At 35.3% G+C, this 11,524-nt stretch overlaps 2 protein-coding genes across 2 annotated transcripts; one reads left to right on the top strand and one right to left on the bottom strand.

Moving 5' to 3' along the window:
* Positions 1–7,884: 7,884 nt before the first annotated feature.
* Positions 7,885–8,958, bottom strand: LOC132546686 (5-hydroxytryptamine receptor 1A-like). Its single transcript, XM_060210400.1, has 2 exons — positions 8,761–8,958; positions 7,885–8,625 (listed from the first exon to the last, which is right to left on the bottom strand). The coding sequence occupies exons 1-2, from the start codon at positions 8,956–8,958 to the stop codon at positions 7,885–7,887; spliced, it is 939 nt and encodes a 312-aa protein (XP_060066383.1).
* A 1,547-nt stretch (positions 8,959–10,505) lies between these two features.
* On the top strand, positions 10,506–11,524 carry LOC132546690 (uncharacterized). The gene is made up of 4 exons (XM_060210408.1): positions 10,506–10,588; positions 10,757–10,853; positions 10,997–11,132; positions 11,232–11,524. Exons 1-4 carry the CDS (start codon positions 10,506–10,508, stop codon positions 11,522–11,524), a joined length of 609 nt encoding a protein of 202 aa, XP_060066391.1.

Here is an 11,524-nt window from a genome sequence, read left to right as displayed (position 1 = left end):
TTGTTTTAACAATAATTGTCCCAACCACTGCAACTTCTGTTGGAGTATTTCATAGGTATTTATAGTCAGATGACTGTTAAAAGCATTGGGCCTCTTTAATCTGGCTTATGGTTTATTAAAATTTCTATAAATCAATCACATAACATGTTATTGACGATTGTGACTTTGTGCTAAGTTACAGAGAACCCCATTGGTTAACAGTCACACATATTTACCAATCAGAATACATTATATTGCATTTGTTATTTGGTACAAAGTTGATGGGCATCTCAATGGTCATTAGTTGGACAAACCAGAATCCTTTGTATTGACACTTTCTTGGTACCAAGGTACTGAGCATCTCATTGGTTAACAAGTATTTTATTCACAAGATGGGCTGTTTATCTTCAATCTAATCCATTCAGTTACATTACCATGAGACACTATTTTGTCAGATTTAGTTCCAGGATTGAACTACAAACATACTGATGAGAAAGGTAGGGCTGGGCTTAAAAAGCTATTATAGTTATATCTGCCTTTTATATATCTTAGATATTGGTGCCTTGGTTATCATATACATGTTGTTTTTAATATTGAAATGTCTTCCTCTTTTGTAAAATAATAATTACAGAACTTACAGACAGTTTGATATCTTGGAGCAACCCCATGTTTTTTTTTTGTGTGTGCTGCAAACTAATCCTGCAGCAACACAAATTCATTAGTTTAAGAATTTTACTTCCGGATCAAGGGTTAATAGTTTTCACCTGGCTATAGTGGCACCCGATTAATTTGAAATATACTTCATTACCATTTATTACTATATTTTTTTTATCAACCAATCAAAGTTCACTTTAGATTATTTTGATTTTATGCCAAGCTACAGAGCATTCCATTGGTTAACAGTCGTCTCTATTTACCAATAAGAATTGATTGTATTCTCAGATGTGTGAAGGCTAAACTTATTTCAGTTACCTGGTGATAAATTAATTGACCAAATTTATTAAATATTTCATAGTCTGTAAGTCTGCAACTTACAGGTAACCATTTGTCACAATAGTTCAATCAATAAGGTAGCCTGCGTTACTTTCATTTTCCTGGTATTATATATGAAGACTCTTGGTTAAACACCTGATGTATTTTGAATGGTGAAAATCAACATTGACAGATGGTGAGTGGAGAGACGGGTATAGATAACCTGAGTTTACCTGTTTGTGTAGGGACGTTTAGGCAGATCAATTTTAAGATAAACTTGAACTGAAAATGATTATTATTAAATCCGGTAAAGTGTTTATTATGGTCTAAAATGGAAAATATTGCTACTAATCCCCCAGAATGTTGGTCTTTAATGGACATTTAAACAGTAATCCCGTCTTTTGTTGATTCAATCGACAGCTTTATGGTAAAACGTATCCGAAATTCTACACCAGTTGTCTCCCTTAGCACGTGCCCGTGTTTTCTGGCGTACATGACAAATTTCTAATTAAGAATGTTTTTTACTTTGTTGTGTTCTTTTTTACCAGAACACTTTATTATTGACGAATGTCTGCTGATAAAGCATTTTTTTTTTAAATTGGGGCTGGACTCATTTTCATTAGCGCATTGCCTTTTATTTTTCTGAAAATCAGAAATACCTTTAATGAGAAAAATCGATACTCGGATCCATTTTTAATGCAAAGAAGGTAAATCTGGACTATAACCATGATAAGGCTGTTGGATAGGATATTATATTCACGACAAACAAATAGCCATTTCCTGTTTCCGGTCTGAGTAGGCAAAGTGCCTTTCAAGAGCCAGTGTAATGGTGATGGTGTAGCAGATCACCGGATGTCGATCCATGTAGTTCAAATTGTCGTATCGTTATCAGATATTTATGTAATTCTTAATCTCAAATCTAAAATCTGGATTGTCATGTGATATCTAGATAAAACCGCCAAATCGTTTTTGGAAACTTTATCATACATACAACAAGTTTCTTATTTCTCGGTGTTATTTGGACGATAACATGTAATGACGTTTGCTAAAATTTCTAAATTAAACCTTCATTTTTGAATTTATCCTTTTTTGAGACGTGGCCAAGTTCTCGATCTTGTAGTAAATTGAAATCGTTTCTGAATGGGAAAATTAGGTGATACAACTTATAGTACTTCCAGACATACTAGATCGAGGTTTGTTATGTTGTATGGTGGAAGTTAATTCTTCTGTTTGGTAAATATGTTTAACAGGGAAGGTGTATGGTCATTGTGAGGAGGGAATGTTTCTTGAATTATTGTCAATGGTTATTGTTATAACTAAACGATTTCTGGTCGATGGGAATTATATTGTCTCTCTTACGGAGTGCGAATGTTTCCGAAATTATAATTCAGGGGAGTGGGAGGGGGGGGGTGTTGTACTTCATACATCTCATAAGTCAGTATAAATAAAAGTGATTATTTATCGTTGAAACATTTTTGACATATCAGTGTCTTTACCATATAACTATTGCTGATGTAACAAATAAAAAATTGACTATTCCTGAACCATCCAACCATTTAATTCCAACACGGCTTCCTTTGCTGGGGCTACTGTTGATTGTTGATCATTCCGTCAGTGTCTTTTGGTGCGAAAATGCCTTGCCATACAATAACTTTCTCAAACCGCAAACTTTCCATTATTTTCGGATGCTACGTATACAGTTTTCCTTGCGATAGAATTTGTATTATACAAACTTGTTTATTGTTTATAGATATATGTACTCAATCGCCAAATTTGACAACAATTCACTCCCTGAATTGTAAAGAATAGTTTTACGTAATCTGTTTTCGTCAACGTAATCGATATTTTAGTTGCTGTCAATTCTTACAGATCGATATATTTTTGGTATTTGTACATCGTTCAAATTCTACATTTATTTATATTCTACTTTCTGAAATCAAATTATGTATATCATCTAGTCAAACACACCGCACATCAGAGTTTGTTGTTTCAGTTAACATACTGACCATTCAACTGTGGTGGTGTACACAGTATTATATCTCAAACGACTGGCGAACATTTAAATTTGTATCGTTTTTGTCTCGTAGTTTAAAGATATATTTGTAGATGACAGGTGTTGAGACATTTTATATGTAGATGACAGCTGTTGAGACATTTTACATGTAGATGACAAGTGTTGAGACATTTTACATGTAGATGACGGGTGTTGAGATATTATACATGTAGATGACAAGTGTTGAGACATTTTACATGTAGATGACAGGTGTTTAGACAGTATACCTGTAGATCACAGGTGTATAGACAGTATACCTGTAGATGACAGGTGTTGAGATATGGTACATGTAGATGACAGGTGTTGAGACAGTATACCTGTAGATGACAAGTGTTTAGACAGTATACCTGTAGATGACAGGTGTTGAGATATTATACATGTAGATGACAGGTGTTGATATTATACATGTAGATGACAGGTGTTGAGACAGTATACCGGTAGATGACAAGTGTTTAGACAGTATACCTGTAGATGACAGGTGTTGAGATATTATACATGTAGATGACAGGTGTTGAGATATTATACATGTAGATTACAGGTGCTGAGACATTATACATGTAGATGACAGGTGTTGTGACACTTTACATGTAGATGACAGGTATTGAGACATTTTACATGTAGATGACAGGTGTTGTGCCATTTTACATGTAGATGACAGGTGTTGAGATATTATACATTTAGATGACAGGTGTTGAGATGTCTGAACTGTTGGTCTTCAGATATCGATTTTCTCCACAAGAAAATCAAAATATTTTCTACATGCTGACAAAATCTTGTTATTGTTTATAAAATCAAAACGTTTTCGATAATGATATACATATATGTGTCTTAGACCAAGAATTCTTAACAAACATTTTCTGAATGATAGTTGGTTTTAAAATCATTCATCTTTGCACTTGTTTGAATTTGCATTACGACTTAATGCTAGTTATGTTACTCCTTAACGTTTGGTTTGTGCGGTTTTGTTATATATTAATTTTGTTCGATTCTAGTTACGTTGAAAGCTTATCAAATTTAATTCAATTTTTTCTTCTACTTTTGAAGAATTTTATCCGCCATTTTGTGTTATCTTATAAAACAAAAGATACATATAGTCAGTTACGAAATCATGTTGTACTCTTACAGGTATGTAGCGTGTGGTAATTGTGAATATACGTACAATATTATTATTCAGTACTTTCTTGTTTGGGTCATCTGGGTTCATTCCCAAATGTTGCTTCCTGTCATTTGATCAAAATGTTTGGTTGATTTCGGTTACATTGGCCATTTATCTCTACTGTTTCTTATTCTTTAACTTGTTAATTTATAAAAAGAATAGTTATTTGTTACATTTTAATTTTACATTAACTGTTATCTGCGAACGGGCATCTACATAAATTGTTGTACCACTTTGTTTTGGTTTACAGGTAAATTTCCTTTCCACTGTGTTTGTCAATTAATTACATAATTGTTTAATTGAGTTGTTAAATTTTCTGTCGAAAAATATTGAGAATACGACTCACGAAAGATCCATCAGTGTCTTTCATTATGAGTAGAGTCCCTCATTTATTTCACTGTCTGGATTATGTTACTTGAAAGTTCATCGAGTTGACGTAGATTATTTTACCAACATTTTCTATTTTAGAATTTATTTTACGCTGTTATTTGTTAATGGGTTCATAATTATTTAACTACATTCTTTCAATTTTACAATTATTTATTTAATGAAAGACTTGTTTGTATCAATTATTTCTTATTTCGATCGTAATGCCTTCATTTCTTTCTTATGTAAAGAGTGGTGCGCCGAGGTTAAAGATTTGTGTAATTTCAGATGAAATTGACAAGCGTGCAATCTGTCATTGTTGATTACTAAAACTGTGCCTCTATTTTGATGTACTGTTGGCAATGTGCCTTAATTGTGTGAATTTAGTTCTTTGCTATGTGTGTAAAACGTTTTATTTATACAAAATAAAAAAATATATATAAATGGTTGTTTGTTTGTGATGAAGTGATATTTGAGAAACCAGTCTAATCTTTTTTGCATCATTATATTTTAAATCTGTTGTAAGATTATCATGAAAACGTATTTTTCGTCATATGAAAGATCATTCTTTTTAGCAAAAAGGACCAACTTGCACAATATCCGAAACACCTACACACTAAAAAAAAGTCCTATTTTAGTCTTAAAATTAATGAGATAAAAGCGAAAGTTTTCAACGTTGACCAAGGTGACCGTACAAGACCAGATTTTTGGAAGATTAAGTATCTTCTCTTAATAGTGAAATTTGTCTAAATTAACGCTACTTTCGTTTATTTAAAACATCTTTGGAACAAAAGAAACAAACGACTGAGTAATACATGTCTGTATTTTTTTGTCAAATTGTTTACAAGTTGTGAATTCAATTGATATAAATTTGATTATGCAGTTTCATTTTCATTAATAACTATTAAAGTGACTCATCATTCCTTTTTGTGTAAGGCGACGGAAACGTGACGATGTTGACATCAACGTTAAACAGACGAGTTTTTATAATTTCCATTTCAGATGTACACCTTTGTTTCAATGATATATACAAGAACAAGAATAAAGAGCCCCGCTGAAATCTACACATTAGATGCATATCCGTTTCAAAAAGGAAAAAAAGGAGTTTTCACCAAAAATGAAATTAATATTGTTAACTATAGCATAACTTTCATATGACTCAAAAGGCCTGTTTAAGGGTTTCCTGACTTTTGCAACGTTGGTCATTTTAAAGCATGACATACGCGACATGGTATGATACACAATACCCAACTTATGCTGACAAGCAAACTGACATTTTGATTTTAATTAAAACAGTAAGCGACAGTCATTTTAGGCCATTATTGGTTGAACAATGTACCACATTTACATAGAGTATTGCTAAAAAGACATCCTGAATGGACAGCGCGAAAAATCGCACATTTTTATGAACCCATAGCCTGGAAGTGTCGCTATATCTTGTGTTCACAACCGACTCTTTCCATAAAGGCATATGTTTCATGAACAAGGAAAATATCGACATGTTAACATTTGGTGAGACTCTTAACAAAGAACAAGGAGAATAAGACAAGATGTTCCGCAAGGATAAGCATCTTCCGCTTCATCGACGTTACCCGCCATGTAAACCTTGGCCAATCAAAGTAAGTAATATCACGGTCTCAAATGACAACAACGTAAACAACAATTGAACCAACAGGCAAATTAGCAAGCATCAAACACGTCAAGCTTGAATATAATACAAAGCATTAGCATATTTATTTGACGACCAATCGTGAACTTTCCCATAATCTCCATCATTCTGCATCTCTAGAAAATCATTCATTGTGAGTTGCCAATATCTTGCCCGAAAATTGTGATATTGAGAATTGGTCCTGCTATAACGAATAAACACTAAAGGTTTGGGATACAGAAATGCAAAATCACACAATAGGGAAATGGGAGTCACATTTGACAAGAAAAAAAAAAAAAAAAAAACACACACACACACACACACTTTTGTTTGGTTTCATTGATGAAAAATAACGCTTTTGTAGACGTGCACAAAGAAAACATTGAACATACATTTTCATAAATTGAACCAATTAGAGAAAACCAGGTACATATATTGCACCATTTAGTAAAATGTTAGATAAGATATACAAAAGATAAAACAGTGTGAGTACTCGGGATATTTAACGGTTTATTTTCAGTACCAACAAACATATTAAGCGAGTATGACTAATATCTTATTATGTTCGCAATCGTAGAAGAAACCAAAATATTAATCAAATTTGCTTTGACAAAAGATATTATAAACTGCTCTCCACATATTCATAAGCCGGTTTGGGCACCACACCTACATAAACATATTGCCAATTTAGAGGAAGTCCTGAGAAAAGCAACTAAGTGCCTCCCGGGAATGAAAGACATGGCCTACAGCGAGAGGTTGATGAAACTTAAGCTACCAACGCTTGCTTCCAGGAGAATCACGGGAAATATGATAGAACTGTACAAAATAAGCAATCAAATTTACCATAATGAATGTTTTAAAGCTATAACATTATGGAAAGATGCCACAGATCGCCACAGGCATAGACATACGAAAATATCATTCTCGAAACGACCCATAAATATGCTCAGGAAAAACTGTTTTTCAATCAGAACTGTAATAATTTGATCTGCCAGAAAACGTTGTTTTAAAGGTAAATAAAAAAAGGCTTGAATTACAAAGCAACAATCGAACATTGACATCAAAGTACAAGACCGGATGGATGTATTGAAAAAACCATTATTTGTTGTGTATTAGTCTCGTATAGAGGACTTTTATAAACTCCTGCACTAGAATAAACTTACCTTACATGTACAATAAGTTAATTGTAAATGTAAAAAGTGTACCTCTTACCTATTTGTTGTGTCTTTACGGGGATGCTTTTTATCTGAATCTCATTTTGTAATTATGACAAATAAATGTTCCCCGGAATTGTTGATCTAGAATTAATGAAATGAAAATTCGTCATCCTAAATGAAGAATAGCATAAATGAAATGGATTGTTTCTGTATATAACAACAGACGTACGTACAATAATAAAAGTAATTTACGTGATGCTTCTTCTATATGGAAGGTTACAATGGACGTGGAGTCCAAACGGAAATTTACACCTGGACTTTTTTCCTGTTACGGAAAGTTACAACTGCTGCAACGTCAGAATGTGTCCTTCTTAGAAAGGGTTGTAGTTGACGCGTCACCCGAAGGTTTCTTATGTTTAGGAGACTTAAAACTGGTACCCGAATGTTATGGAGGTTTCTACCGTGACGGAGAGTTACATCTAGTCAAACACCAGACTGTCTCTACTATTCCGGATTGTTGCAGTTGACCCGGTGACCTTATATTTACTCCTTATTACGGAGAGTTAAAACTGACGCGACGCCCAAACGTTTCTCTGACTTTGTCTCTAAAGTCCTTGGTTCCCAGCGCGTATATCAATGGATTCAGGAACGAGTTTGTGAACCCCAATAACAGAAGATGCGTTCCTACAATGTCCTTTAAGAAACAGGTAGTATAACCATATATGACCTGGGTGATCGTTCCAATCAAAAACGGCAGCCACGTGACAATGACACAACCAAAAACTGCCAGCAAGGTTTTCAGAGATCTCAAATTTCTTGGAGAAAATCTGAAAATTCTATTATTTCTTCTGTCTAAGTTAAGATTTTCTATGGCTTCAATTCTCTTGATGTGCCGTCTGGCATACTTATAGATCACTGCATACATTGTAAAAGTTACAACTATTGGTAGGAAAACACAGGAAGAAAACAAAAATATTATGTAGTCAGATGGAAGGACGTAAAGAAAGGAACAATAGTAGTGATATGATTCTATCTTCCATCCTATCAAAGGGGCGAATCCAACCACGAGCGATACAAGCCATGAAAGGAGAACCACTACAGTTACCTTGCAAGCCGTAACAGTTTGTCTGTACGTCAGCGAATACGTGATGGCGATATACCGTTCTATGGCGATACACATCAGACAGATAATCGAAGAAACACAACATGCCACTGTGAATCCTATCCGAACTAAACACAGGTCGAGAGTTTCCTCTTTAGCTTGAGTAAGCATGGTGCCGATGCTTACGACACCGACTGTCAGATCGGCAAGGCCAAGGTTTGCAATGAGAAGGTAGGCTGGAGTACGGAAGATTTTGTTTGTCGCAATTAGACACAAAACTCCTGAATTACATCCGAGAATCAGGATTGTAATTGGAATAAGAACGATCTGTTTTATTTGTTCGTGGACATTTTCTGGAAAAGGAAAGCACTGGTCATCTGCTCGAGGAATGTCCTGGGCATTTTCATCGATGAAAGTTATAGTTCCGTTCAGTCCTTCAGCACACACGCATGCGATTGGAACCTTCTCAACAGGATTAGCATCAATTATTTCTAACCAAACCATGTCTGTTTTATGAGCAGCCATCATAATATACAATACTTTAATGCTAACGATTGTTGGTTTGAGTCAGTATTGCAGTATGCGACCCTCGAACGTATGAACTATATTATTCACAACCCCGTATTGGAGTGTTTACTGTACCGGAAATAGATAATATTAATACACCCAATCTATGTCGACAATATTATCCAATATGAAGCTGACAACCAAAACATAAATGTTGTCTTAAAGTTGACCCGTTGGCATCCAGATTTCAGTCCTCCGACCTGTGACCTTATTCCATGACGAAAGGTCACATCCGGTGTAAACAGTTGTTGAACATTAAAGCTATCCCATGTTAGTCACTACAAGGATGGCAATCAAAAAAGAAATGGAGCTTTATATAATCATGTTAATGTTGGTAGGCCTGTGTTGATTTTCCTGTTTGTACGAATGTTTCCAACCTCAAAATATTCAAACAATCGGTGTGTTATTTTTATGTAAAGATTACAACACGGTGATTTGATTCCTGTTTGCATCAAATACATTGACGCAAAGACATCCTATTCAACACAATTTGATTTTATCCTTCTGTATGATTTTAACAGCCACGCAATGTTTTTTCCGATACCAAGGCATCCAAACCATCGTAGAACATGTTGAGTTGACAGCCATAATTTGAACTAATTTGTATCTGTATGACGATGTCTGACACTAAGATATAAAATTATCTGATGTTAGCACCTGTTTGTATTGTTGACAGGTGTAGCCTACTAAATTACAGATCGATTCGCTGTACGGCCATCTAACCGATATCTGAATGAGTCGCTATTTCTGTGACTGACGGTGTTTAATTGTCATACAGACACCGTTATCACAGGGAATGCCATAGCGATTAAGTGATAGCACCAGTATCAAGTGTTTAACAAATGACAGCATTTTCCTCTCGAGAAATACTTGGCCGATATTGAAACAGGGTTTTATCGACATCCAGGATCAATCCCGATTAAAAGAGTGCCGTTAAAGTAAAAAAAAAAAAAAAATAGTCAGACAGATAGACAGACAGACAGACAGATAGACAGATCATATCTACATTCAGAGCCTTGCTCGTTGGGTCATTTATGACAATTTTTCGGTATATTTCAGGATGTCTGCAAGGTCAGGTATTGCTAACACGGGTTTTAGTATGATCCATTACCATTACAGCTTTAGAATATTAAAATACCAATGAAAACGGAAACATTATCGTTTTTTGAGAAGTCTTCAACAATACTCCTAAATATGTCTTTGCTATTGAAATAGACCCACCAAATGACCAGGTCTGTGTCGGGTGCGAGCGGGGAGACTTCCCGAAACAGTTCCCCGTCTTCATCAAAGAACAAAGAAAAAAGAGAGAAGGAGAAACACACTTGTCATGTTAGCTGTCTATTGTGCGACACAGAAAAAAAATATGACGTCATCATGGTTTATTACATTGGTCCATTTGTGACGTCATATTCTAGTTGCTAAGCTGCTTAGCAATCGGTAAAGGCGGAGATGATGAGTCTCTCCCCTGAATTTTACTTTTTATTGTAAACCTTTGGCTTACCACAATGGATATAAGGTTATTCCTGCTATTTGTGGTAATGCTGAGCGTAATGCAACAAGGTCCCGGTGTATATCAGGGCCTTGTATGGTAAGTTTAGCAAGTTTTCTTTATACTTTGCAACTGCGACTATTTTGTCGGCACGCGCGATATTCTCAGAAAATGTCAATATCTTTTGGAGTTTTGTATTAACAAAAGAATATTTTTTTACAAATCAAGAATTACTTCATCGTTCACTTTCATTTTCTTTCCATTAAGCGTGGAACCGGAGCCAGGATATCTCCAAAGATTTTACTACCATTTTACCGCATCGGAATTAGAGAAAGTTTGTCCAACACCTGCCGATATCAAAAAGGTAAAAATCATATGGGACTCCGTACTAAATTATACTTTATTTCTAACTTGGTCTAATTGTATCAAGTTTTAAATCATCGGCCGCTTTCCACATTGAAAACTGTTTTCTCGGTCAAAAAATATGTATTTCTTCTTTCATATCAGCAAATTGGCAATGAGATGTTGTGTACTCTCCTCTGTGCCCTTGTAAGCCTGCTGTTAAGGAACGCTCCAGCCATTGGGAGACGTGTCAGAAAGGGATACTCAACCATGATGTCGATGATCCACGAATGGAGGACTCGTAAGTAATATTGTCTGATGAGTTTCCGTCCTCTTTTTGTTATATTTACTTTACATCCTATTTCCTCTATCGTGATGTACCCGTCATGTTCTTGTCTAGGTCGTTCACGCTGTCCTCATTGCGGAACCGTACCCTGTCAGGTCAAACGAAGATCTTTGTGGAAGCCCTCCGGATCTCGAAAGAGGGACAAAGCTAATTTTGCCGAGCGGGCAAAAGCAATGAAATTGTTCAACTATGGACTCGAGTTATCCGTGGTGTTGACCAAGGAGCTGCCCCAGGATGACCTCTACTGGCGGAGGAAATTTTGTCACCAGTTTGAAGAGAAGCACATGGTTCTGTTTCCTCTTTGTATCCAGCGCCAGATCAACTATTGGTACCCAGTTCCTCGCTAG

This window comes from Ylistrum balloti, unplaced genomic scaffold (assembly GCF_031769215.1).
Source record: "Ylistrum balloti isolate Yb309-2 unplaced genomic scaffold, AGI_CSIRO_Ybal_v1 Utg369906, whole genome shotgun sequence".
Lineage (NCBI taxonomy): Eukaryota > Metazoa > Mollusca > Bivalvia > Pectinida > Pectinidae > Ylistrum > Ylistrum balloti.
Note: the sequence above shows the minus strand (reverse complement) of the source record. Positions and strands in the feature narration are given on the sequence as shown.